At 53.7% G+C, this 27,982-nt stretch overlaps 8 protein-coding genes across 8 annotated transcripts; 3 read left to right on the forward strand and 5 right to left on the reverse strand.

The window, feature by feature from the left end:
- Positions 1–377: 377 nt before the first annotated feature.
- On the reverse strand, positions 378–1,496 carry A1O3_09310 (uncharacterized protein; the record flags this gene model as incomplete). Its single annotated transcript, XM_007739404.1, has 1 exon — positions 378–1,496. The coding sequence occupies one exon, from the start codon at positions 1,494–1,496 to the stop codon at positions 378–380; it is 1,119 nt and encodes a 372-aa protein (XP_007737594.1).
- Positions 1,497–2,659: 1,163 nt separating this feature from the next.
- On the reverse strand, positions 2,660–3,138 carry A1O3_09311 (uncharacterized protein; the record flags this gene model as incomplete). The annotated part of the gene is made up of 2 exons (XM_007739405.1): positions 2,660–2,936; positions 2,993–3,138. The coding sequence occupies 2 exons, from the start codon at positions 3,136–3,138 to the stop codon at positions 2,660–2,662; spliced, it is 423 nt and encodes a 140-aa protein (XP_007737595.1).
- Positions 3,139–5,214: 2,076 nt separating this feature from the next.
- A1O3_09312 (uncharacterized protein) lies at positions 5,215–6,975 on the forward strand (the record flags this gene model as incomplete). Its single annotated transcript, XM_007739406.1, has 3 exons — positions 5,215–5,666; positions 5,715–6,298; positions 6,350–6,975. 3 exons carry the CDS (start codon positions 5,215–5,217, stop codon positions 6,973–6,975), a joined length of 1,662 nt encoding a protein of 553 aa, XP_007737596.1.
- A 1,025-nt stretch (positions 6,976–8,000) lies between these two features.
- A1O3_09313 (uncharacterized protein) lies at positions 8,001–12,686 on the forward strand (the record flags this gene model as incomplete). The annotated part of the gene is made up of 1 exon (XM_007739407.1): positions 8,001–12,686. One exon carries the CDS (start codon positions 8,001–8,003, stop codon positions 12,684–12,686), a length of 4,686 nt encoding a protein of 1,561 aa, XP_007737597.1.
- A 1,492-nt stretch (positions 12,687–14,178) lies between these two features.
- A1O3_09314 (endo-1,3(4)-beta-glucanase) lies at positions 14,179–15,908 on the forward strand (the record flags this gene model as incomplete). Its single annotated transcript, XM_007739408.1, has 2 exons — positions 14,179–14,295; positions 14,391–15,908. 2 exons carry the CDS (start codon positions 14,179–14,181, stop codon positions 15,906–15,908), a joined length of 1,635 nt encoding a protein of 544 aa, XP_007737598.1.
- Positions 15,909–18,124: 2,216 nt separating this feature from the next.
- A1O3_09315 (uncharacterized protein) lies at positions 18,125–19,978 on the reverse strand (the record flags this gene model as incomplete). Its single annotated transcript, XM_007739409.1, has 1 exon — positions 18,125–19,978. One exon carries the CDS (start codon positions 19,976–19,978, stop codon positions 18,125–18,127), a length of 1,854 nt encoding a protein of 617 aa, XP_007737599.1.
- A 2,196-nt stretch (positions 19,979–22,174) lies between these two features.
- On the reverse strand, positions 22,175–24,968 carry A1O3_09316 (uncharacterized protein; the record flags this gene model as incomplete). Its single annotated transcript, XM_007739410.1, has 4 exons — positions 22,175–23,701; positions 23,840–24,210; positions 24,300–24,568; positions 24,667–24,968. 4 exons carry the CDS (start codon positions 24,966–24,968, stop codon positions 22,175–22,177), a joined length of 2,469 nt encoding a protein of 822 aa, XP_007737600.1.
- Positions 24,969–25,849: 881 nt separating this feature from the next.
- On the reverse strand, positions 25,850–27,463 carry A1O3_09317 (cyclohexanone monooxygenase; the record flags this gene model as incomplete). Its single annotated transcript, XM_007739411.1, has 1 exon — positions 25,850–27,463. One exon carries the CDS (start codon positions 27,461–27,463, stop codon positions 25,850–25,852), a length of 1,614 nt encoding a protein of 537 aa, XP_007737601.1.
- Between the last annotated feature and the right edge of the window lie 519 nt (positions 27,464–27,982).

The raw sequence follows: 27,982 nt of genomic DNA on the forward strand, positions 1-27,982 counted from the left end.
GGTGACGAGTAGAGGCTTAAGTCGTGAAGCGGGATGAGCACCGCCGAGAGAGGTGGTGAGTAGAGAACGGATACCAGGCACAAAGAAGGAGAAAGGAAGAAAGGAAACTGTCGGGAGGATTTCAAGTGGTCAACCCAGCAGATGCATTTCCTGAGATGGGGGACGTCGAACGTGTCCTGAACTTTTTGGAGAGACGCGACAGCCTTCAAGACTCCCTACAGGTGGGTCCGGTCCCGTCAAGCCTCGTGCAAAGGGGGCGAGAATTTGACTCTCCTGACATGAGTTATTATTACATACTAATATGTGCAGTACGAGGCCAGTAAGATCGATCGCAGGCTGTGTGCGGAATATACTACAATGCGGGATTTCGCATTCCTCTACTCGTGGCTATCCAAAATGCTCAGAGCCTCCATTTCACGCTGCACAATGCGCTCAAACTCCTCGCGGTCGATCCCGGCACTCTGCGCCAGTCGATACATGCTTTTCAGACTGGTACTGATATGCTGCCGGATCCCTATTTCCGATGCTGTGTATCGCTCTGCATGCTGCTCTAGTCGAGCCACCGTGTCTGATCCTTTCGAGGAGGGTGGTGAAGGCGCAGGGTGGGTGACTTCGACTTCTTTCTCCGGCGTAACATCGTCGATGGCGCCTTGGTACGGAGGAGGATCTTGATCCAAACGGGAGTCGGTGTCTCGTGAAAGCAAGTGTTGCAACGCATTCCCGTTCAATGTGGATTCTCCGGCATCTTCCATCTCTTCGTCCGGGTCGTGACTATCCAACGCAGGCTGCACACTGTTGTATTGTGCATAATAGTCGTCGTCTGCCGGCTTGTTATGATGGGGCTCGACTGAAGCCTTTCGAGCGGGTGTTCTGCCAGGAGTCTTGTCATACATGGCCCAGTAATCATCTTCCTCCGTGTCAGCGGAGGCAGGGTCTCTCTGGGCCCGTGCATTGGCCGCATCAGCCTCTAGCAAGGCTTCGGTCACCAATCTCTCCCTCGCAGATTCATTCGCCGCTTCGATAGATGTTGACCAGGATGGATCGCCCTGTAGGTCTTGATCGAAGGGTAACAGTTCTGCCAGCTTCCAGGCCCTGGAGCTTCCTTCATCTTTGCTAGAGCACCACAGGTACAGTGCGGTGAAAGGCCAGTCGATCAACGGGATCTGTGCTTGGAGTGTCTCTTCGTCCAACCTTTTGTAGGTGATTTGTTCTATATCGCCCACCTCGATTTCCCCGGAGGCAGGATGTGGCTCGAACACCGTCTCTTGGATTTTTGTTTTCAGAACATCTCCTTTCGCAGCATCCCAACATAGTAGCGCCGCCCAGTTGTCCTGAGAGGGTCCAGAGGTGTGTAGATGCAGGCGCTGGCGGAGAATGGGAGACAGGAGGTCTAGTAGTGCTGGAGGAGGCCTATGGGAGGCAAAGGATGTTGGTAGACAGGCGAGCAGAGGCGGAAGCAGTGTGTGAGGATCAGGGGGAGGAATGAGTTCGACCATGGTGAATGAAGGGACAGGCCTGGAGATGGAGGCTGCCCACCGCTTGCAGACAGCGTCAATCAGGGGTTCGATTGTAGGAAGATCATTTGGAGACTAGAGGGAGGCGAGACACAGCAGAGGCGAGTAGTCGTTCTGAAAGCGACAGTTAGTAGTGCTGCAAGTCCTGATCTGGAGTGAGTACGCAGCGAGTACACAAGTAAACGGAGAAGATGACAGAAATGGGGCTTGGTTTAAACGGGAACAGCGCCTAAGAAGCATGAACAATGGTTGGATCAAGTGCTGGGTGGGATGCTGTTTCGAGATTACTCAGGTATCTAGAAGAACCCGATAGTAGTATAGAACTATCAGGTGTCGCCGAAGATCGTAGTCTGGCTGCGCCGCGGAGGAGGTGTTGCAATTTACATTGTTTCCATTCGTCCGGCCGAACTTCTTCCACGCACGTGATTGGCGGAATGGCATCACCCTTCAGGTTTGATCTTATAGTCGAGGCTGAGCCGGAACACAGTTCCGCTGAGACTGCTATTCACATTCACGAAGGATTGCTTCTCCGATCTCGTTGATCCTGGTGGCTGCAATCGTGTTTGGATCAAGAAAGGCACCCAGCAGTCAACCGGTTCAAAGTAGGGTATACCGCGGGAATACTTTGCAGTAGTAGATGCTACGGGCAAGCAAATGGCTCTTGTATGTACAGTCATTCTGGCCACCGCCCAGCCACCGCCCTTCATATACCTTTATTAGGTGGGCAACGCTTTCTACACAGAATCCAGCACCCTAACGGAACATCGTCGATTAGATCTCTCATATTATTGCCAATACAGGACGGAATATCGTAATGACTACCTATTGTCGAATGGTGACTTCGTCGCCACCAGCTGAGCCAACCCAAGTGCCCTGAACGAGGGTTTTGTGGCTTTGCGAATCTGGTGCTGAGGTTTGTTCCTTGCACGAGCGGGGATGGCACCAATCACGGAACAAGATGTCAATGCTCTCTCTGGAGTGGTTGCCGTCGAATGTCCATTTCCAGTTCCCTCATTTTGAGAGATTGACAACCTTGAGACTTGTTGCCGAAGGCCGTCGCGAAGAAGGGGTTTAGTGTCCTCGATAGAATTGCACAAAATACTGCCAGTCATTAGTAAGAAAGGTTCTCCAGAACGTGTCACTACTCACAAGCGAAGATGAGGCGGGTGTTGGCCGCGGAGCGTCGTCGCTTGGAAGAGAAGAGAGACGTTGCCCTTCAATGCGTTAGGAGCGGGATGGTAGAAAAGAACTCTACGCTTGTAGCAGGAAGCCCCTTGAAGTCGCACCCAACTAATCCATCCGACCAGGATCATTCCTTCATTGACGAGAAGAAACTCCAATTTGATGAGCATGGTTTGAAATGGCTTCACAGCGTTTGCCAATGCAACGTCGAGCAGATCTTCTGTGGGTGCTTGTGTACGCCTATACATCGGTGGTAAGTTATCGAAGAGGTCTCCCAAGGTTTTGACGGTCTCCACGAAAAGCCGGAGTCGTCGGCAAAGATACGAATGGCTTCCCCAACGCTGCCCACCTCTTCAGCGAGATCGTGAAGACCTTTCGCCACTGTCCAGCCCGTGCAAGCCAGACCCAGTGCACTAGCAGCAAGACCTACTGTTTCTGCCATGTTGTAGGAGCTCTAAAAGCCTTACAATAATTGCAGCAAGGTATGATGAAGCAGACAGCAAGGCTGATGTGGTTACAATTACTCCGTATAGCCTTGCAATGATGTCGGCCCATAAGCGGGGCAGTTGACAACTAGGCTCTAAGCCTTAGGGCTTAGGGGCTAAGGCGGCCTAAGGCTACGGAGGCTAAGGAGGCTTAGACCGAAGGCTTAGGGGCCCTAAGGCCTTACATCGGAGCGTGAGCTTAAGGCCTTAGGAGCCTAAGCAACCTAAGCCCCTTAGCCCTTAGACTCCGATCGGCTCGGCGCGAGAAGCTTACGGCGTGTTCGTATTTACGGGGTACTCGATCGGGTACAGAATTTAATGCCGCTCTTACTGTACAGTGTATACTACTACATCCGTGGTACTGTGGATTCTGCTTTGTCGCTCGCTACGTGATGCTTGTCGTCCTTTATATGTAGTTGTGAGTTGATAATATCTCGTCGACCGCTTCCGCCATCGCCATGCTCCTGACTCGCTCCTTGAGACCAAAATTTATTAGAATGTCCTCAACGCTGGTTGGTCGCTCCGGCCGCGTATATGTGCGAGATAAGGTTCTTCAACCACATCCCAAGAATTCAGAGCTTGATGTCTACCTTGCGCAGTAAGTCCTAGTCTTCTCGAAGTTCATCCACAGTTGGGACCGAAGAAAAGGGAAATGCATCTAGTTGTGAGCACCAACCTTTCGTCTTGAAGTCCGTTTCCCAGTCGATTTTTGAGCACTCTCAGGAGGTCAAACATCAGGTTGGAGGCAGCTCTCACCTTCGAACTCACATCGACGAAAATGAAGAGAAACACGCTCTTATTTATGAGTATTTTAACGAGGATCTACTCTCCTTGGTAAAGAACAATCCAGATCTTACAATGGAGACGAGAAAGTTTATTCTGCGAGAGGTTGGATTGGGACTGAAAGATCTTCACTGCAATGGCTGGATACACTTAGGTACGATGTGATGAATCTCGAAAGGCCGCTCTACAGGGGCCTAGGTTAACTAGAGTCTACAGATATAAAGCCTAACAATGTCTTACTCAACTGGAGCCTTGATGAGACCGGGCAGTTTAAGGTCGAGCGAGTCGTGTTGAGCGATCTGGACTGCGCTTTGAAACTAAAGGGCGAAAAGCTCCTCAATCACAGAATAGGAAATGTTATGTGGCGGAGCCCAGAAGGACAGATGGGAAGGGGAATTGGAAAACCCTCGGAAGTATTTTCTTTTGGACTCTTGGTGAGTTAGCTTGCCCCCCAGACTCCCCAAAAAGAAAGTCTTTGCTAAGGGCTGAAACTAGTGTCTCTACACCATCACCGGCGTGGAAACGCTGCATCCAGACTTTCAACAGCTTGAAGAAGAGGGAATTGAGCATGAACACGTGATACTGTACAAACTGCTCTCCATGTTCGGGCCAGTTCCCCCTGAGCTTCTCACACATGTCAATGACGGGTATTGGGGCGAATTACTTACGGCGTTGTCACGGGTGGTGGAGGAGGAAGACCCAAGAGTGCGCTTCCAGCAGTGGCAGGAAACCGAGTTCCCAAACCTCAACCCTGAGACAAAGAGGATAATATTGAGGATGACGGATCTTGATCCAAACAAGAGGGCAACTATAGATCAAATTCTCGAGGATCGTTGGTGGGATTGATGTACCGGATCGCTTACTTCCAATTGCCGTGACATTGACTAAGCATGTAAGACGATATCGGTCGAAACCTATAGGAAGATTTAGTTATTCTCTTCGTCGAGTAGGTACTCTAATATACGAGTATTCACCCTATAAGGAGAGCTATGTGCAGTGGACATCCCGGCCATGGATATTTGGTGTTCTGAGTCGAAAGGGTGAAGGGGAGATCGAGGTCACGTGCAAGGCTGTTCCCCTGCATATATGAGGACAATGATGGTGGATTTTGAGAACCTTAAAGGTCTCCTCGATTACGGGCTGTCACCCAAGAACTCGTCGGGTTTCAGGGCACTTTCAATATCTTTCGTATACTATCTTTCTTTCGAGTTCGCTGCTGTTGTATACGTCTCGAAAACACTCGCTCAAGGATGATTTACGACGTTGCCATCATTGGAGCTGGACCCTGCGGACTAGCAACCGCCGCCAGGCTGCGTGAGTCAACGCCGTCAGCTCTCTTCACCGATGACGAGCACGAGAGGTACTGGCGGAGATTCCGACGTACAGAGACAATTGAGACCGAGAAGAAACGCCGGCGAAAAGCAAGCAGCGCATCTACTTCGGCAGACCCTGAGCTGCCATCAAGGTCGATGATTGTGCTCGATGCACATTCAAATCAGTGGATGTCTGCATGGAAAGAAAGGTTCAGGCACCTGCAGATAGAGCACCTTCGAAGTCCTCTGTTTTTCCACCCAGATCCCCGAGATCGAGATGGACTTTTAGGGTACTCCTATTTCCATGATCGTGCCGATGAGCTGCACGAAATTCATAATGTCGTTGGAAAAGAGCTCAGTAAGCACCGAACAAAGCAGAAGCGCGATAAGTATGAAAATCGCCATTGATAGCATATTCGCTTGACTGATCGTACCAGAAAGGTTGCTCGACACCTCCGTATCGATGATAGAGACCGTGTCGACTACTTCACACCGTCAACCCGGCTATTCGACGACTTTTGCCAGGATATCATTGATCGTTACCAGCTCCACGAGACAATAGTGCAGGCACAGGTTCAACACATTGAATATGGAGACCTTGGAAGTGTGACTGACCCCAGGCTGTTTGCATTGACGACAGACCAGGGTACCATCTTCTCAAAAACGGTTGTTTTGGCTGTCGGACCTGGCGCCAAACCAAAGATTCCACCTGATTGCCGTATTCGACTTGACATGCACCAGGGTAGTGTGTGCCACTGTTTTGAAGCAATCGGATCCTCGTGTATACCCGACCATGTATCGCGCAAGATAAGTCGGAGACAACCTACGTCGGTGGTTGTAGTTGGAGGAGGGCTGACCAGCGCACAAATTACCGATTTACTTCTCTTGAGAGGGGTTACGAAGGTGTTCCTGGTGTTGCGAGGAAAGTACAAGTTGAAGCATTTCGACGTGGACCTCGAGTGGGTATCAAAGGTCCGCAACCAACAAATGTCAGTGTTTTGGTCTGCAGATAGTGATGAAGGTACGTGACGATGCTCGAAACCTTTTTTGGTGTGGCTAACCTGGAGGCTAGAGCGATTCGATATGTTGAAGATGGCTCGAAATGGAGGAAGCATCACGCCTTCTTACGATAAGATTCTGAAGACGCACATTGCAAATGGTCGACTGCGCATTCTTCCATATACGTGTATCGAAGATGGCACCTGGTGTGGCACAAGCCAGGCCTGGACTCTTGGGCTGTCATCGATGTCGGACTCTGAAAACGTACTGTCAGGAATCGACCATGTCATATATGCTACCGGGTCAGCCCCGAACATTAGCAATGTTTCCTGCATGCAACGGATGTTGACAGAATACCCCGTTGAATCCATCCATGGGCTGGCAAGAATTACTGACGACTTAATGTGGCAAGATGACGTTCCATTGTTTCTCACGGGCGGTCTTGCCGGTTTGCGACTTGGGCCAGGAGCTGCAAATTTGGCAGGTGCAAGGCAAGGTGCTGAGAGGATTGCTTGGAAGATTGATGAGATATTGGGAAGACCCGAGGTAGACGCGAATGGTTCGAAGTCTGGGAGTGCTTCAACTGGAGGTGGTATGATTTCACTCGGCCCGAGCAAAGCCTCCAGGAGCAAAGACAGGAGCGAATTCACAGGGTCTTCCAACAACCAATTCGAAGCTCTCAGCATATATGAAAAGTGAGACAAGGATGCTGAAATTTGACAAAATGCGTGACGGAAAACAAACGAGTCCAAATCTGAGTTCCATGAACAGCTGGCTCTGCCTCGTCCTTGACGTTCTACCCTTAAAGCCCTTACTTGACCTTGTCCTAGGATGACTTACCATCGAGATGCCATGTTTCTTTTCTGAAGTGCCTGAAGTGAATCTTCCTAGGTATGCGTCAGCATCAGCTTTCCGAACTAGAACTGAAGCTCCATGCAGAGCGATGCTTCCAATACCGAGGTACCACATGGATTAGACTCGAGGATCTGCGATTCGATTGGATTGCAAGAACAGCGCGTATCACTTTACCCACCGTAGGGGATGGTCGAAGCACAGCCTGCAGCCCCTCGACAACATGCACGGCGTGGAAACCTGTGAAGGACTTAGCCCCAGATGAAGATCATCCGCTTCTCGATACCTAAGAATTGGCGATACTCCGCCAGATAGACGTCATCGGAGCTCGTGGCTCCTTAGTAGGATTAGAGAGGAGAGGAGAGGAGAAGAGAAGGAGAAGAAGAAGGAAGCCATGCAGCGCCGACGGTCTGGTATATCTCGACGGGCGAGTCGCTAACCCCAAGTATAGGGCGGCCTTAGGCTCGTCCCGATCGGGGGTGAGCCGCGAGCAGAAGTTCTTACTTAATAATTAGCTTGGCATTGGACCGATTTCACGTGCAGCGCCGACAGATGGTGATCAAGGCTGCAGTGTATCCATACCATCCATAATCCATAATACGACATTTCATCCCTGCCTCAAACTCGACGCCTCCATAAGACACTATACTGGTCTCACGGCCTTCTCGGTGACTTGTCCTCCAGCTTCCGCTCCCACGCAGTTTCCGAAAGTAACCCTGCGACGCCCTCGAATAGTCACCGGCCGCCCTCCCGTGATCTACCTACGCGACACAACAAGCTGGGCCTGGGGACTAGAGCTCAGAGGATACACAGCCTCTCGAAGCAGGGAATCTGCATAGGTCAGGTTGCAATGATCTCGCGAATATACCTCCATGAACTCGACCCTAGATGAGGGCGAGAACTTTCTTCGCGGTGAAGACGAGGACGATCGGAGCGACGACACTGGACGCAACACTGGCAACCACGCAGACAGAGATGTGCCGGATATCGAACCCTTGACAAAAGATGAAATCGACGGGCGATCTAGCCCTGTCCAGACGGAACAAGTTGTCGAAGAGAAGGATGACAACCGCAATGGACATGAGAGCGGGTCGGACGTGCTGGAAGCCGGTGGCATAGATGGGCTTGTTCCTTCCAGTCGCGAAGACAATGTCCTCGGCATCGGCGAACCTACCTCAGCTTTGGATGACACAGCTTCTGTTCGGGATTCCGCGCTCTCATCTCCGCGAAGTGAGACTCCGTCACTCCGTAGCCCAGGTCGAAGAGGAAGCCCTTCCAACACCCACCGGCCCTTTGATGCGAGGTTCCAGTCTCGTCTGTCGAGCGCCCAGTTCTCCCCTCTGAGATCGAGCTCTCCAGCATTCCTGGGCACACATTCCCGGCATTCTTCTGTTGCAAGCCTGGGTTTACATACGCCGTCCGAACCTGATGACACCTCGAGTCCTTGGGACGTCATAAGGTGGAGTAAATTCAAGAGAATCACCGGGCAAGCTTTCTCAGAGATTGGAAAGCGCAATTTTGGAAGTCCAACCTGTTTGGCAGTGGCCGATCAGCTTGTCATTGGCACGTCCAAGGGCCTTGTCCTCGTGTTTGACCACCATCAGAACCACAAGGCCATTATTGGCAGTGGCACAAAGGCCGTAGAGAGTGGTGCGGTCTCCTCTCTCGCAATATCTGCCGACCATACGACCATTGCAGTGGGCCATGCCACCGGACATATTCTCACCTGGGAGTTGGCCAAACCCGCCAGGCCGTTTCTGCACATCCACCCAATCGATATCTCGCATGCCCAAGCTAGACGCGCAGACGGACACATAGTAGGAAGTGCCGTACTTCATGTCGGATTCCTCGGCTATCGACACACCGCCCTTGTCTCTGCGGATGACCGAGGCCTAGCATTTTCGCATCTAGCCACGAGAGGCATGGGAGCCGTGGCCCGCGTGGTGCGCACGACTCGAATTTTAGGACGATATCCCGAAGTAGTCTCGCGCACTTCCAAACCCCAGAAGAAAAGTTCTGTTCTTGCCTTCTCGCCGTTGCCGCTGGGGAACATAGAGCAAAGGACAGACGGGCTTGGGCTGGTCGCAATGTTGACCCCATACCTGTTGGTCATCGTATCGACGACGCCAGTAGCGCAGACTCAACACAAAGCCGCCCGACCCAAGGAGGTTGCAGAACACAGCGCCATGACCGCGGCATTGGCGTGGTTTCCAGCAATAAAGCTGAAATCTCAGGGCTCTGAAGTTTCCAAAACCAAGCTTGTGTATGCGTGGTCGAATATTCTCACTGTCCTTGAGGTTCATGAAGCAGCAGTCGAAGACGATGCTGACAAGGACAAACCGCCCGAGCTGCAATTCCTCGCCCGCAGCCGCTACGAAGCCGATGAAGCCATAGTGGCTGTTCAGTGGTTGAGTCGGTCTATCATGGCTGTTCTAACCATCACACAACAACTCCTCATCATTGAAGATGTCACCATGCACGTGACCGACGCTTTCGACCTGCTGGGGAAGAGTATCTATCATGCGGACCTCTATTCCCAACAGTTACGGGCCATCATCGAGAACCTGGATGAGGAAGACACATCAATGCATGGGGTGGTGGCCGATGCGTTCCACATGAGTTTTCGAACATACAAAGGCCGGCTCTTTCTTCTAGGCTTCAATGACATCTGGACGGGTGCCCTGACCAACTGGGCCGACCGGCTTTTGGCCATGATCAACGTCGGTGATTTCGTGGGCGCTATTCGGCTTGCCACCAAATATTACCGAGGCGAGGGAGAGAAGGCCACCATCGGACTTCCCGAAGAGGATCGTGTTCGTTCTGGTCTGGTCCGGGAAAAGCTCTACGAGATGATGACTGCTTCGTTGAAGTATGCGTTCGGCAAAAACCAACAAGCGGGTAATGCACTGATTGAGAAACCTCAGATGATCGAACTGGCCGATGCGTGTATAAAAGCGTGCCTCGTGACAGAGGATCCGGATTTCCTGTTCGAAGAAGTTTTCGCCTGGTATGAGGATCATGACCACGGGCCCTTGTTTGTGGATGTTCTTGAACCCTACATTTTAGATCAACAAATCGTCGCTGTCCCACCACCAGCACTCAAGACCTTGATTAACCACTTTGTCGTGACGCACACGCCGTCGACATTGGAAGAGATGATTTGCATGCTCGACACGTCCACGATGGATATTGACCAAGTCACGACTTTATGCAAGAAATACCACCTATACGATGCCTACATTTACGTTTGGACCATGGCTTTACGCGACTTTGTCACACCGTTAACCCTCCTACTTCGTTTCGCCAATGCTGATAGTCTGCTCCCAACGCAGTTGACCAACGATGCCGACAGGCACAACATCGCGGAGAAGATCTTCCCTTATGTTTCTTTCATTCTGACCAGTCGTGTATATCCAACGGGCGCGTCCATGCAGGATGAAGAATCGGTACAGGCAAAGAGTCAAATCTACGATTTCTTCTTTTCCGGAACCGAAGATCCTTCCGCGGCTCCAAAGAGGACAGTTTATTCCGTAGGAGCAAAGAACACGGCGGGCTCCTTTGAGAATCTGTCGCGCATACTGCACTTTGATGCTGCGAACTTTATTGCAGCTCTGAACGAAGCTTTCGAAGACAGTTTCCTCAACACAGGCGATGAGAATGCAGTCAATAACCTTGCAACATATCAACCCGTAACGACGCGGACATACACCCGGCAGTACATCGTTCGTATATTGCTGGAAGTGATGTCGTCTGGTTTCGAGTCAGAGGAGACCATCTATCTTGATATGTTTATTGCGAGAAGTCTCGCTAAATACCCTCAATACCTGGTTCTCTCTGGTGCGATTCTGCAAGAAATCCTCAGCCGGTTGTGTCGGTACCCAGACGATGACATGCGTGATGACGCTCAATTGAGTCTCGAATATCTGTTGTCCACATATCAGCCGCCGAACCTGCTCGACTTCGTTCCTCTGTTACGAGAAGCGAGGTTTTACCGGGTCCTGAAGACTGTGTTCAAGCAGGAGTCCGAATATGCCGAGTTGATCCGTACTTATTTTCTCGACCACGAGGATCAGGATGGTGTATTTTCCTCCATCGTTAGTTGTCTGCGAACAGGGTCGCCGTTGACCGACCATCAACGAGACGAAGTCCGCAAAGCCATTGAGGAGCACGCGCTTGATCTCACCAGGGTTGACGTCCAAACGACAGCAACGACCATTGATGAGGCCGCACCTGACATGCATCAGTTCTTTCTACATGTCTTGGCTGACGATCCCTTTGGCCAGTACGAGTATCTGAGAGAGCTACTGGAGCCTGAAAATCATCACCGTCCGAAGCACGAGCCCCAAAATGAGATTCTGGAGTTATATGTCCGGTTGCTTTGTCAGTTCGATCCTTCACATGTGACGGAATATGTGGAAAATGTCAAGGAGGGCGATATCAGGCTTGAGGAAGTACTGCCGACCATCGAAGACAGCGGAATTATTGATGCCGTGGTCATTCTTCAGACTCGACAAGGGCAGGTCAAAGAAGCTATGGATAGATTGATCCGGCATCTTTCGTTCCTTGGATCGACCCTCAAATCTATCGCCTTGGACTACCCGGATCGATCGGACGACGCGTCAATCAGACACCCTAGCCAGGGCGTGCTGCAGGCGGTGGACAAGTATGCCCGAGTCGGAATCTGGTTGTGTCAAGGACAGATGAAACATGCTCCAAAGGTGACTGCTGTCTCCAAGTCTCCAAGACGGTCCGGTAGTGCCACTCGTGCCTTATGCTTCGAGGAGACTCTCTGGCTGGAACTCATTCTTTCGGTGGTGTCTATTGCTCGGGAGATGTCTGGTGGAGGCGCTCTACCGAGTGGCGAACAAGCGGACGAATCCCGACACGAGCTTAGCGTGTCTCTGCGGAACACCATCCAGCAGGTATTTTCTGCACTATTGTCCAGTACTACGTCGATACGAGAGGCTTCCGGCAGTCAGGACATGATGTTCCTGCGCATCCTGCGGGCATTCCTCACACATGCCGCAGAGGCAAGCCCGTCGTTATCCGAGCTACGAAGCGTTATCGGGTCGATTTTCTCGACATATGCATATGAAGAGTCGCTCCTCGCACTGTCTAATTCGATCTTGGACAAGGATGTGTTTGTGCAACTGCATGGAGCCACAGCTCTTCGGCGGCGGGGTTGGAGACCCAAAGGGCAGGCATGTGAGGTCTGCCGCCGGCGGGTATGGGGACCAGGCATCGGGATACGAGTGTGGGAAGAATGGCAGAACAGGGAAGGCGCCCGACTAGAGCGTCGACGACGTGTGCAGCCAGACGAATACGCCGACGAGGGCGATGCAACCCGAGGCAAGGGCAAAGCCGCTGTCGACGCGAGTGCGCACGAGCCGCTGGACGGTGATGGCTTAAATGGAGACACGCAGTCGGCAGGGAGCTTGGGGCCGATTGTGGTATTCTCTTGCCGGCACCAGTACCACCAGAAGTGTTTGGGGACTGGACATAGCGAAGACGGTGGCCTTAGCCCTCCACTCGTGTGTCCGGCGTGTATATCTGTATAGCGGGCTACATTGTAAGGCGTGAAGAATTGGTATTGTTGTTTTTGTGACTGCAGTGTGTTCTTTACGGGACGGAGACTGTAGAGGTGCGCAAAGAGTGCTCGACCTCAGCCTCAGCCTCGGCTTTTGTGTCTCAGACATTAACGCGTAGGGAGGGCATTATTGTGGGTATGTCCGTAGGTGGACGGAGTATGGAGTACGTACAGAGTTCTCCGTGCCGCGTGCCATGTTTGGCCTTCTGCGCCTGTATCGATTCGAAACGGCTGGGCAGCCCCTAGCCTCGCACGTGACGCGCACATCCCAGGGTGCTGATTGGGCCGCGGGCAACGTCGACGTCGACCGCCCCTTTTTGAAAGTCAAGTCTCAGAACACGCCGGCTGACCCCCAACCCCTTCTTTTTCCACCGCCTCCCACCTCGCATCTCGCACCTCCCACTCCACCAATTCCACCTATCAAGACCATCCATAGACTCGACACGGCGCGCACGCGTTTCACGTCTGCGGAGAGTCCTGCAGAGCCCGACGCCAGGCACGGATGTTTCACGCGATGGCGCATGTTCATTTGCTCATTCCAGCTTGTCGCGTCAAGAGTCACCCGCCTCCCAATATGGGCTTGTGTGTACCTCAAACACCGCCATGCACTTGCAGGCACGGCGAAGGCACCGCACCGTGCAATTTGCATACGTTCTCGGTCCTTAATCAGCGCTCTCTCGCCCATTCAGAGATCGAGGCCGCGTTCTACCGAAGATCGTCGGACCTACTCCTCTCGGCCCAGGCGTAGTGGGAAAAGAAAAACGAAAACGAAAAGAAAAAGAAGGTTCACTCAAGGCTTCCCCCCACCACCCTCATGCACCCGGTATCAGCGGTATCAGCGGTATCAGTGAACAAGCCCTTCTGCGAGACTTGCTCCTGTCTCTGCACGTCAGTCCCCTCTGCCGCTAAGAAGTGTCTAAGTATCAGTGAGTCGAGGTCTTAGCTGTCCGGACATTCCGTCTCGCCAGCCGAGAGGCCCAGCGCGTGAAAAAGGGAGAGTGGCGCTTGCGTGCGGTGTGCATGCAGGCATTTGTGCATACCCATCCTCCGTCCTGCACGGAGTATGTACTATGTATCCGTACAGTATGTGCGTGGGCCCGGCTTCGCCTCGCCTTGCAGACGTCCAGATCTGATCTGGGCCCTCTCCGTCCGCCCCTTTCCACGGCCCGCCCTGTGCGGTGGCGTCTTCGATATACGGACCCCTCCTGCATACATATACCGAGACCATGGTTTTCCCTTCTTCCAGCTTGGTCTGTCCCAACTCCTGGTGCTTGGTCAGTCCGATTCTAGTCAGGCCCGAGGCACAGGAGCATTGATCCTCAGCAGCATACTTGCGTCCACTCCTTTTTGTTTCGTTCCATCGCTTCTTGACCAACTCAAACTATCGCTCCTTGTTCGTCATATCGTTTGTTTCTATATTGCTATCACTTTTGCTTGTCAGATTTAGCACCATGTGTGCAAAGATGCTGGCCTCTTTGTTGTGGGCATTCGCAGGGCTGGTGGCTCTCAGCACAGCTGGTTATGTGCTGGAAGACGACTACGCCACGGACGAGTTCTTCTCCCTGTTCGACTTCTTCACGGTACGTTCACACCAAACGCTACCCTCAGCTGGGTCGAGACTCGAGAGATCGGGATCAGAACCACGTCTCAATGGGCAGCTACTGACGGTACACAGGACCAAGACCCGACCAATGGCTACGTGACTTACGTGGACCAAAGCACGGCACAGAGTGACGGGCTGATCAGCACCACCAACGGCTCAGTGTACATGGGGGTCGACCACAGCAATGTAGCGACGGGGTCGGGGAGAGTCAGCGTCCGACTGACCAGTAAGAAATCCTACACGCACGCGCTGATCATCCTCGACCTCTCGCACATGCCTGGCGGAGTGTGCGGGACGTGGCCGGCGTTCTGGACGGTAGGACCCAACTGGCCGGACGCCGGGGAGATCGACATCATCGAGGGCGTGAACCTGCAGCTGGGCAACAGCATGGCCCTGCACACCAAGGCTGGGTGCAGCATCACCAACAACGGCTTGTTCTCCGGCACGGTGGCGACGCCGAACTGCGACGTCAACGCGCTCGGACAACCCACCAACGCCGGATGCGCGATTGTGACGCCGAACATGGCCAGCTTCGGCAACGGCTTCAACCAGGGCCAAGGCGGCGTCTACGCCACCGAGTGGACCAGCTCCGGCATCAGCATCTGGTTCTTCCCGCGCTCTGCCATTCCCAGCGACATCGCGGCTGGCTCGCCCGACCCGACGAACTGGGGCAGCGCCACCGCCGCGTTCGGCGGGGCATGCGACATCGACGACTTCTTCAGCAGCCACCAGATCGTCTTCGACACCACCTTCTGCGGCGACTGGGCCGGCAGCGTGTGGAGCGTCGATCCCGTTTGCGGCTCCAAGGCCCCGACGTGCCAGAGCTTCGTGCAGAACAATCCCTCCGCTTTCGCAGATGCCTACTGGTCGGTCAACTCGCTGAAGGTCTATCAGAGCACGGACGGGGGGAGCGGCAACGGCACCTTCTCGGTGCCTTCGCAAGGCCCGACCGTCTCGGCGTCCGCGGGCGTGCCGAGTGCTTCTGGCTTTCCCGGTGTCAGTGTCAGTCTCGGGGTCAGCGTCAGCGTGCCGTTCCCAACTCCCGCAGCCAGTGACATCCCCACGACTGGATTCAGCCGTGGTGGCAACGGTCGATTCTCAAAGACCTGGGGTCAGGCTGCGAATTTTGCCGCCGACGTGGCCGAACAGACTCCGACTGCCAGCCCGGCTGTTACGGCTGCTGCTGGTGTCGTTACCGTGTCTTCTGACGGCAGTGTCTTTGAGGCTGACGCCAATAATGTGGATGTGCCCGCTGCCTATACCGACTACGTGACAGTGACTGCGTTGACATATGAAGACTTTTCCAAGAAAGAGAAGAAGAAGCGTGCCGGCGCCGAGGGGTCTTACCTAGAATCTGGAGCTGTGGAAGAGAAGCGAGCGCCTGGGTCTGGGTCTGGGTCTGGGTCTGGGTCTGGATCAGAGTCTGGGTTTGCTGTACTGGACGACATCCAACTCGAACTCGAACTCGAGGCGACCAAGCAGAGCGAGGCTCATCTGCTGAAACACAAACGCTCTCACGGTCACGTACATCGACATCTCTTCAAGAATGGTCTGGCTGCCGCTGCAAGAGCGAGGCTTATCGACGAGTGAATGGACCCAAGTGATTGTGACGATAATCACAATGATTGATGGTTACATCAGGTGATGATTGACGCAACCATTGACCATGATGGTGCATGGTGCATGATATATGCTTACCATCGCGATCCTCGACGAACGAAGCTGGCGATAGCGATTGATCCCATGCATGAATCAAAACAGAAACCATCCACTCGGACAAGTTCGATATCAGTATTGGTCCGGTACCAATACTGTCTGTCGTTCATCCTGACCGATGGGTCACAGTGGCCGGTGTCAGCCGTACAGTCTATGAAGGTCCTGGGGCTAGAGAAGACACGACAAGCTCAGGTCAGCTCAGGTCAGCTCAGGTCAGCTCAGGTCAGGTCAGGTCAGCTCAGCTCAGCTCAGCTCAGCTCAGGCATGTTTCGAGACATCTGACGCTTTGAGAGAGTCCTTCCCTCCGTTGCCAGCCGAATCCAAATCCGGCGGTAGAGGTATGGGTTTGGATCTGGATCTAGAATCAGAAAGATTCGGATTCGGCTGGCACCATACTATGGATCTGGGATCGTAGTTACGGCCAACATAACACAACACAATGCGACACCGCGCTGGCATGGATGTTGATGATGATGACGATGGCGATGACGATGGCGATGACGATGACCGTGACCATGAGAGAGAGAGTGAGTGAGAGAGAGAGAGAGAGAGAGAGAGAGAAAATGCGACACTTGATCGAAAAGACGGCATCAAAGACCGTGGCACCCACCGCGTCAGAGATGGGATGGGACATGGGAGACGACATCTCAAGTGGTCGGGACGAGATATGATATATTATGTTATGATATATTCTATTATGATACTGTATGATTTGGCCTAGGATCAGAACCTGAACCTGAACCTGAACCTGAACCTGAACCTGAACCTGAACCTGAACCAGAACCAGTTTCCAGCTTCGGCATCCAGCTCCGGCTGCGAGTATCAAAGAAGGACATGGACATGGGCGTAGACAGGATGAGGATGAGGATGAGGATGAGGATGAGGATGAGGATGAGGATGAGGATGAGGATGAGGATATGGGCATGGATATGGGCATGGATATGGGCATGGATTCCATATATAAAGGCATAGTCCACACGTAGGTAGGTAGGTAGTTACGTATCTTTCACATTTATACGGAGTATTCGTATTCGTATTTTGTAAGCTATACCTCCTCTTCTCTTCAACTAGATACCTTAGCTATAGAGAATTGAGACCCACGCTACGGGGAGTGACGGTAGAGGTAGTGGTAGTGGTAGTCTAGTTCCATTCCATTCCAGTTCGATTATACTCTATCCCATAACATAACATGGCCTGCTATGCCATGCCAACATCCGGAATGGTACTTGACTTTGCTGTTCTCTGTTCTCTTTACTTAGTGCTCTTCGCCCTTCACTCTTCACTCTTCACTCTTCACTCTTCACTCTACGCTCTACGCTCTTTACACGGTGCTCCTGACTCAGGTACAATATACAATCCGTTCGTACATGGACGTGGGAGAGAAGCCGGTACATGGGCTAGGGTGTGCTTTTCGCTCGAGTCGGTGCTCTCACCCTCACCCTAATTGACTTTGGCTCTTACTCTGGCTCTTCGCTCTTCGCTCCATGATCAGCCTCAGGCTTACCCTCTAGTAACTGACTCTGACTCTTACTCTGGCTCTTACTCTTACTCTCGCTCTACGCTCACCCTCACGCTCACCTGATTGACTCTGACACTCGCTCTTGCAATATGCACTATAGGTATTTCATCAAACTTAGGCATTAACTTAGGCATTCCAGCCTTGCCCTTTGACCAGAAGTCTGGTATAGCTAGGTATAGATAGGCACACCTATATAGTCTGGCCTCCCCCCATATTGCTTTGATAGCGAACATGCTCCCGTAGAGGTATACCATGTGGTTGGTTTTTTGGGTATCATTCAACTCGCGTCTCATAGAACGCCGACATCTCGACTTCGACTCCGACTCCTTTTAGTTTAGCCGGTGCCACCGACAAGTAGCTCAAACAAAAACTCCCTCCAAATGATCGTCATGGGTCATGAGATAACAGACAAAAAAAAATACTGTCAACCGCCACCTCGAGACATGTCCCCTCCTCCACTCTTTACTCCGCGTGGTGGTGGCTCCCCTCCATTCTTTACTCCCCGTGTTGGTGGCAAGCCGCACAGGGCTAACTCGATTCATCTTCAATCAGCGTCGCCGTACGGAGTACATCACCATCGTTCATGCATGGCATTCCCGAACGGAGATCCGCTACCGCTACCACTACCGCCGCCGCCGTTCCTGGAGTGGTTCTGCGAGGCAAAGTAATTCAACGATGCACCAGCGGCACTGCCAGTTCGACTATCGACGTCAGGGCCAAAGTCGAAGCGTTCAAACTCGTTCAAGCTGCTGACGTCCGACTTGGCTTCAATGTCCTCATAATCATCGGCTTCTGACACAATGCTGGCCCGATTGGACGACACCCAATACGGGCCTGGCTGAGAATTCGGCGTCTGTCCTCGACCCTGCTCACTTCCACCAATGCTACCGCCAAAGAAATTGTCCTTGTCCTCTTGGAGACTGTCGCGAGGGATCAATTGTGACCGGGTTGCAGGAGGGGGTAACTTGGGCGATGGGCTGGGCTCGGCAGGAGTGTAGGCCAAACTAGACGAGTTGGCCAGTTTGGCGATTCGAACGTTTTCTTCTGTCAGAACATTGCCCTGGGGACTGGCGGAATTTAGCGGTGGCAGTGGTTTGCCCGTTTTGTTATTTGAAAGGCTTGATGATGTGTTGATGGCTGGTGGCGGTCCTCGTTTCACTCCCGGTCCTCTGGAATTAATAGGGGTTGTTTTGACGATAGGAGAGTATTGAGAGATGGACGAAGCGCCATTGTAAGCTCCCGGCACAGGCGCCGCGAGACGACCAGGCGCTTGGGATCGAGCATTGTGGTTCATGCTAGGAGATGGATCACGGAACCGGAACGCCGCACTAGGGTTTGGATGCGTTGTATTAGGATTCGGGCGCGGGTTCGGGTTCGGATTCGGATTGCCTGGTAACCCCATGGGAGATCTGGCAGGCCCGCTTCTCGGCACTGGGCTAGGAGCCGTTCTTGGTGTTTCGAGAGAATCTGTCCGCAATGGTGGCAGCCCTCCCTGGCCAGGCGTGCTGTTGCTGCGGTTTCGATATGGCGACGACGTTGCATCTCCTCGGTTTGACGGGGGTGGAACAGCTCGTCCTGATGTGGCAGGTCTTGGTCCCGGTCCAGGCCCAGGTCCACTGAAATTTCTGTACTGGCGAGGTTCTCGTGGTTGACTGCTAAAGGGCGGGTTGTATGGCCGACGAGTTGTCGTCTCTTGTGGGGTGAATGGTTGGGCAACCCCAATCTGTGCTGATGGCCACTCAGAATTGGTGCTCGGAGGGGATTGAATGGCGGGCAGTTCCTTCTGTGTGACGAACGGCGAGGGCTTCTCGGCTCCTGACTGAGTGTTTGATGTAGTTGATCTACCACTGTTCGACCGACTGCTCAGTTTTTCTCCTTTCCCAGTCATGACAAATTCCGGTTGGCTCGCTAGCTCTCTCCGGTGTCTCCGACGCATAAAGAACCAGAAAGCACAGAGCGATGCCAGCAGAACGACCACCAGTGGAACGACAATCGCAGGGATGAGGGTACTGAGATTGGTGGCGGATTTGGCGGCGGCTGCGCTCGTGGTCGCCGAAGCTGAAGCTTTGGACGTCGTCGGTCGCACCTTGGTCGAAGTGGAAAGGGCGGCGGCCGAGGTGAGGGAGGCATATTCGGAAGAGTCAGTGATGGTTCGCACTCTTTCGGTGGTGATGGTTGAGACGGTGTTGAGGCTGGTGATGGACTGGACTAGAGTGTCGGTCTCTGTTATGGTGGTGAGTCCGGACGGAGCTGAAGCTGTCACGATCGGAGCGGTAGCTGAAGGGTCAGGAGTGATGTTGGTGAGTGCTATCGACTGTGGTAGTGTTGCGGTGGGATTGCCGATGCTGGACGGCAGGTCGCTAATGCCATTGCCATCGGCCGTCTGAGGCTTCCGTTTGTGTAGACCAGGCCCGTGCCGCAACATTCTGCCTGTCCGCCTGTCCGCCTGGCCGACGAGAGAGGAAGAGAGGGTCAGGGTCAGGTCAAGTTGAGGATGGATGGATGGAATACAGCAGAAGAGTGGTGGTGAGGTTAGGTGTGCTGGCCGCAGTCGAGAACAGAAGCAGTTTGCAGACAGCTACTGCGTACTCTCCGTACAGCTCCCTTTGCGCGCGGCACTTGGGTCACAGTGCAGCAGGAGCATCGGTGGCCTCGGTGGTGCTACTTCTGTGCTAGAGGGAGAGATCATCGGCGGTAGAAGACTAGCGTAAGGCCATCAGGCTGGAGGGAAATTGGATACGCGGTAGCGGGAGGGTATACGGAGTACGGATAGTGGAAGCAGATCTGCAGGAACATGAACCGAGTGCAGACCAAGGCTGATGAAGGAGGGATTGACTGAATTTGTTTCTGCAAGTCGGTGACCAGCACCAAATGTGCGAGAGGGAGAGGGCGGGCGTCTACGGAGTAGCAGTATCCGTACTGCGTGCCTGCGTGCTCAGCTCAGTACGACTGAGAGGAGCGGCGGGAGGAAAAGATTCGCCAGTGAGGCGTGAGGCGTGAGGCGTGAGAGACATGCGGGCGCGTGGAGGGTTGCACAGCAAGGGAGGTGTTTCGGATCGCCCAAAGAGGGAAAACGCGGGAGCTGGTCAAACACCAGGCTGGCGAAAAACCGGGGACCCTAAGGCTTCCGCGCACCGGCTTTGCCTGTTCAAGGGCTGGTCCTGGCTGATCGTGGGTGCCTCCTTAGCCGGCGCCGCGCCAGGAGGGAGCACAAGCTGTGGGTTTAGGCGTCACAGGTGCCTAAGCCCAAGCCTTGACTACAGTAGCCACGATCCAGCTTCGTCAATGAATGTATGGGAGTCTGACATGATGTGATGATTCGCTTCCTGACTCCGGTAGCTGAGCTTAGGTGCTAATATCTTGTACGGATGAAGGACAGGGACAAGGACAAGGAACGCGATCAAGAGGTTGGTGACCCTGCCTGGTGGCTGCAGGTGGTGGCTGGTGGAAGTGGAAATACTCCGTAGTACGTATGGAACGTGCTGCTCTGCAGGTGAGACAAGGGGTCTCGCGAGGCGCAGGCAGGCATTAGTGCCGGTGGCGGTGTCTAGATAAGATACCTAGGTAGGATAAGATACTGCCCGCCACTGTGATAAGATAAGATTCTGCTTCGTCGCGGCCAATCTCGGCCCAAACGTCTGTTCTTACTTCAACTCGGAATTGCAGGTTGGGATCTTCTCCTGTGAACGATTTCTCATCTCTTTGACAGGGCAGGTCAGGTGAGGTTGTCTCTACACAACTGCCAAGCATTGCTGTGTTTTTCCATTGAACATTCTTCTATTGTACTCTGTACTCCGTACATAAACGATGTCGATGTCGATGTCAGGGTGTTGGAGGGACCGATGACCAACAGAATAACAGTCAGGTACCTTTGGCTTCAATTATCCAAGGGCTTAGGCCCCGTTGATGCACCAGTACCAGTGACTCTTGAGTCTCGATCGACGCACATCACCTTTCTCTTCCCCGTTAAGAGTTCTCACTCAAGGGGTCCTTCCTTATTCAAGAAGTCTCCCCCCTGCGCCGAAAAGGACGGCGGTTTCGAGCGCAGGCATTGCGAATGGCGAGCAGTTCAGTTCAGATTCCAATAGAGGGATAAGGATAAGGGTGTATGTATGTATATGTATATGTAACTAGTATGGGTATAGTAGTATAGGAGTATATAGTATAGGTGGTTCAACTAATCAACTACTAACCTAACCCCCCCAACCCCAGGAAAACGGAAAAGCAGATCCGAATCTCAAACTCAAACTCAAACTCAACTTAGTCTGTACTCTCGAGCCCGACCCCGAACTGTCCACCTGATTTGATCTGATCTTCTGTAGTGTAATGTAATACTATGTAATGCCATGTAATGTAGTCCTCCTCCTCCTCCTCTCCTCCTCCTCCTGGGGCTGCCGCTGCTGCTCATCTGGCTGTGGATGTGACGGCGACCAGCGGCACTGGGCGACTTTGGTCTCAGCCCCAGCTTGAAACGTCTGGTCCGTGTAAACAAGTGATGTAACTTAGTGGTGTAACTTAGTGATGTGTAAGAGGAAGCCTGTACCGGCGCTGCACGACCCGGACGATTGAGACTGTCTGTGTTCAGGTTCTCCGAGTCGGGCTTTGAATGGTGTTTTGGCCATCATCGACTCTCGCTCTTGAACTGTGTTTTGGCCATGGCCGTTTCTCTCCAGTACCAGACAATACTCATGGCGGCGCCCGGGCCGACTAGCACAGTGGCAGCCAAGACGGCCAGACAGGCCTTGGGGACGTTGACGGTGGTCCTTCCCACTCGCTTCAAGTCCCAGATGGCGGCACATGTCCAGGCGACAGAAGCAGCCTCAAAGCCCAAGAAGTCGGCGAGAAACAAGAGGCGCAGACCCTCGCCGAGCTCCCTGGGGCCAGGGGTGAAAGTCAGGCCAAAGACGGTGGAGAAGTTGAAGGACGGATCGGACGACAACAACAGCGGGCCGACGATGTAGACGTGCAGAGCGGCGCCCAGGACGGCGATGACGACGTAGATTGTCTTGAGGTAGGCGATGTCCTGGTACTCCTCCGTGGCGGTGTGGTGCTGGTGATCTCTCGCCGACCGCGGGTTGAACAGTCGGTAGACGGCGGCAAACAGCCAGGCGAGGATGGGGACCAACATAGGGCCAGGTTGCCAGATGGCCTCGAAGGTCTGGGCTAGAGTGGCGTCTTGCCAGGGGACGAACATCAAGATGGTGGGAAGGACATAACCCAGCAGGTTGGCGGGCAGGAGGACCTTTGCATACTGGATGGGCACTTCGCGATTGACCGGCCACCAGTATCGATCGGTGTCGGAGTACGGGGTCCAGACGGCGTAGTAGAAGGGCATGTAGATGCCGATGCCGGCCGACTGGAACAGCGTGAACCAGACGAGAAGGGCGGTCGGGGCCAGGGCCGTCAACGCATGGCGCTTGCGGAACCCCTCGACGGTCCAGACTGCGATCGGCTGGATGAGCATGCCCAGGAAATATCGCTGCAGCGTGCCGAAGTTGCGGTCCCAGTTCTCAATGCCCGGCATGAACACCGCCGTCAGGAAGGTCAGGTAGTTGTCGAGCCAGCCGTGGCCGGTGTACGACGTTTTAAGCGGATACTCCGGCCCGATGGGGAAGTGGCCGTTTTGGATGATGGCCTCAAACTTCCCGGCGAGCCCGTACGAGGCCGAGTGCACCCACATACCGTAGAAGGTCAGGATGCCGCACGCCAGGTAGAATGAGACCAGTAGGACCGAAACCGCTGTGCCTCGTGGTCGGGGGTCGGATTCCAGGTCGTCCTTGAACGGAATCAGCTTGGGCTGGCGCGGGCATGGCAGGCCGTCCAGCTTCTCGGCCAACGGGATGTTGCACGAGAAGTTGTACACCACGTCGTCGACGTCCATGAGCGGCAGCAACTTCACCTTGAGCCAGTGCAGAGGGCTGTCCATAGACTCGGTGCGTTGCTGCTCGTGCGAATACTCGCGCAGGTGGTTGACTCGTGTCTGGCGCACCTCTTGCACGTGCCGGAAGATGGCTTCGATCTCTTCCGTCGTCGGCCGTTTGCCTTGACCATCGCTCCGCAACTCGCCGAGTTTTTTTAACAGGCCGTTGGCAAGAGTGGCTGCTGACTCGATGGCTCCGTTGCCGCCATGACCGCCGATCGGATGGATCTAGATAGTTTGGCATTTGGTTTAGTTGGGTGTTGATGTGTAGGGTATGGGAGTATATATATGTGTAGGGAGGAGGGAGAAGATATATATGTGTGTGTGTATGTGTGTGTGTGTGTCCACCTTCCCATATTGACATACCTTATGTGCCGCGTCTCCAATGGTGATGATACGATGGAAATACCACTTCTCGTAAACATGCTCGTGCAAGGCCGTCATGTTTGACGTGATTTTGCGCTTGAACAGCTCGCCGAATACGAGGTTGGGTAGGATCTTGTCGTTTGTTCGCTTGGCCAGGAGCTGAGCCTCGTCCTCTTTCGTGAAGCGAGGAATGTCCGACGTGTACAGCCGCTTGGGCAGCTTAACGAAACAGAACCAGTACACGCGCCCGTAAGGCCCTCCGATAACCAGATACGACACTTTGTGCCGGAACACCGAGTTGACCTGGCCCGGCTCGATGCCTTTACAGGGGTTGGAGATGCCAAAGATGCAGCAATAATCGCAGGGGACACCTGAGCACGCTGGGTGTTAGTTGCTGCTTCTGCTTTTGCTTCTGGTTCGACGCATGTCGCTGCGGTAGTTCAAGGTGGAGGACACTCACGGTCAATTTCGGGAGCTACAGATGCCGGGCTGAGTTCCTTCTGCATTCTCTTCATCTCTCGTCGCACCGTGCTGTGGATGCCGTCGCCTCCCACCACGATGTCGCCCTCGAACGTCGTGCCGTCACCCACCGTCACTTTGACTCCGGTCGAGTTGACCTCGAGGAGCGTGACGCGATGTCCAGTCAGGATCTTGTCTTTGTCTTTGATGTTGTCGTACAAGGCCTGCAGCAACATTTGACGGTCCATAAAGAGAATCGGGTAGCCGTGTCTGAATGGATGGTCTAGTCAGTGGTTGATTTGGGTCTAGACCGCCACAGATGGAGATGTACAAGGACATGGGAATGAAATAGGCGCCATCATACGTACCGCTCTTCGAATGTCTTCCGCATTCCCTCGTGGCTGACTATGATCTCTCCATTTTGGTTGCGGAAGATCAAGCTGGCCACGGGAGGCACGAAATCCAACACCTTCTGGAACAAGCCTAGCTGGTCCAGAATCCTGTTGCCGTGCGGGAGGATGCCGATGCTGGCTCCCACCTGGGGTGCAATGTCGGGATAGGCCTCGAGAAGAACATAGTCGATGTTGTACTCCTGCAGGATGTTGGCCAGCGACAAGCCCGCAACGCTGCCACCCACGATGACCACCTTGAACGGCTGAGCCTTCTTCATATTCGAATCCCTCGCTTGGTGTAGGGTCTACGCGTGCATTCACAGTGTGATCACAGCCGCAGTTACAGCCACAGTCACAATAAGGCACCTTCAGTTAGCCCTGCTCTGCTATGCTCTGTTCTGCTCTGCTCAGGACTAGGATGGGGGAGCCCCCAACCCTGCCTGGCCTTCTCTATACGTAGTATATATACTCGATATAGAATCACCGAATCCGAATCCCCCGCAAAAGCAAAGTCCCACTTTACCGGGGTATTTGGGTCGGTGGTCGCGGGGGGGAGATGGATGGGGACAGGATAGTCCTAGTCAGTCCCACTGCCAGCTGACCTGGCAGCTGAGGTGTCCGCCCTACCCCTACCAGGTACTAGTAGGCTGGTATTGCACTACCTCAATTCCCGCGGCCCGATTCGGCCCGCTGTCGAGAGGTGTTGATCGAGTCAGCGTGGAAGCTGTGGCCATGTGAGTTTGGGCACATGCGCGCACTGTCGAGATACCTGAGTCGGCTACTGGATCCGTCAGACCAGGAGAGATGCTGTACAGCTACTGCATTGCATGCGTTGATTAATAAAACTGAATCATCGGAAGTGGGACAAGAACACAACACTGTACCCCTAAGCCTCTCAGTACTGGCCTGGCCTCTCGCTGGATCGATTCGACGATGAAAACTGAACACATGTATCACAGCTCCCCTTCAAGCTCAAGGCCATCGAATGTTCACGTGTGATTGGAAGTACGGTAAAAGTACAAACAAGTCTCAGTCTTTAGGCACGGGTAAAGGAGAGCGGTTTAGGGTTAGGGGATTGGGATGCATTCCTCTCCTCAGTCCCTTCTCAGCCCCATGGGCAGAGCCTGCTACTAACTAGGATGATGAGATGATTGCGTGTTTAAGATTTCTCGAAACTGGGGAATCCTGCAGCAGCCTCCTTCTCAATCTGGGCAAAATAGTTTCCCACGCCCCCGAAATAGAACTGGACATTTTGCGGCTTGCCAGGTACATTGGCCCCAACATACCAAGAGTGCACCTTGGCCGACGACGAGCCCAACAGCGTGGCCTTGAAACTCTCCTCCACATGCGTCGCCCACTGGAGCGCAGCGGCCTCGGTCGGCTCCATCTTGGTGTGGCCATGTTGGCGTAGGTCCGAGATGGCTCGGCCGATGAAGTTGACCTCGTGGTCGATGCATACGGGGATATTGGCGAATGGCGACTGGGGCCCCGAGGCCATGAACAAGTTGGGGAACCCCGGAACGGTGATGCCCAGAAAGGTTTCCAGCGTCTTGGACCATTTCTCACTCAACGACGTGTGGTCTCGTCCTCTGATGTCCATGTCCGTGAGAGCCCCGGTGGCCACGTCGAATCCAATGGCGAAGATGATCACGTCGAACTCATACTCGTCGCCGCTCTGCGTGCGAATCCCCTTCGGCGTGAGCTCCTTGATCGGATTGTCACTAATGTCCACGAGTTTAACGTTGGGTCGGTTGTAGGCCTCGTAGTAGAAATGGCCGAGCGGTGGCCTCTTGGCCAGGAACGGGTATTTGGGACTAAGCAACTCGGCCGTCTTCTTGTCTTTCACAATGGTGCGGATCTTGTTGCGAACAAATTCCGCCATCGCCTCGTTGGATTTCGGATCCAGGAGCACGTCGTCGAAGCTTTCGAACACAAATCGGAACCCACCCGTCTCCCACCCACGCTCCAGAACCTCCTGGTGTTCGGCCTCATTCACGTCGGCCACCGTGCGGTCAGCAGGGGAATAAGCCAGCCCAAACACGTGGCCCCGAGCTTGGTTCCACACCTGGTCATAGTTGCGTCGAATCTCGCCCAGCAGCTCGGGACTGATGCTGTGATTTCGCCCCGGGATCACATAATTTGGGGTTCGTTGGAAGACCGTCAGGGATTCCGCCTCGTGTGCCACAATCGGAATCACCTGCACCCCGGTGGCACCCGTGCCGATGACGGCCACCCGCTTTCCCACCAGGTCGACTCCCTCCTTGGGCCACGAGGAGGTCTGATACCATTTCCCCTGGAAAGAGTCCAGCCCGTCGAATGGTGGCCTTCGCTGAGATGAGAGCGGGCCGGATGCTGTGATCAGGAACGTCGAAGTATAAGACTGTCCTGTCGAGGTCGTGACGGTCCAGACGTTGCGATCACTGTTGTACTCGGCCGAGGCAATGCGCGTGTTGAATTCAAATTGCTGGCGTAGGTTGAAGCGATCTGCGATGTGGTGTAAATACCGCTGGACTTCCGCCTGGCCAGGGAGACGCTCCGACCATGTCCATTCTGAATTGAGTTCTTTCGAGATGTTCATGATGTAAACCCAGGCTTCGCTGTCAGTCCTGGCCCCGGGGTACCGATTCCAATACCACGTCCCACCCACATCCGAGCCCTTCTCGAAGCCTTTGACCGACAAGCCCCGGCTTCGAAGCTCATAGAGCGTCCTCAACCCTGCAAACCCCGCCCCGATCACAATGGCATCATAGTCGACTTCTGTCGTAGAGCCCATATTGTCAACTGTCAACGATGGTCTCGAAGTGTCACTAACGAATGGCCCCTGCAAATGCAAATGCACTTTCGATAACAAATGCAACCGCCACGGAGATAGTGATACCCTGTACAGCTCTGGGGAGGGAAAGATCGTGATGTCCACGAGACGGTTTAAAACCAAGACTCTGCCTCACTTGGTCGTAGTAGGGATGCCTAACTAGCCTTCTGGGGGCTAAGGCCTCGGGCATGGAGAACATGGGGTAACCGAGGTCTCCAGCCAGACCCCGATGCACTATCCATCACAAACACCAGTTCGTGTATGCAGCTACGTTCGAATCGTGTTAGCAATTGTCGGCCCGGCCACGACGTCCCAGATCCAAACCCCTTGGGATGGTGTTGTATTGTAGTAGTAGTGGTATATGCCATCGCGGAACTGGGCCGACGAAGCTGCGTCGACGAAGCTGACTCGACTCGACCCAACCGTGGATCATGACCCCCACCTACCGACAACGTTGATGACGAAAGCAGCACCCATGGT

This window comes from Capronia epimyces (genome assembly GCF_000585565.1).
Source record: "Capronia epimyces CBS 606.96 chromosome Unknown aczIQ-supercont1.9, whole genome shotgun sequence".
NCBI lineage: Eukaryota > Fungi > Ascomycota > Eurotiomycetes > Chaetothyriales > Herpotrichiellaceae > Capronia > Capronia epimyces.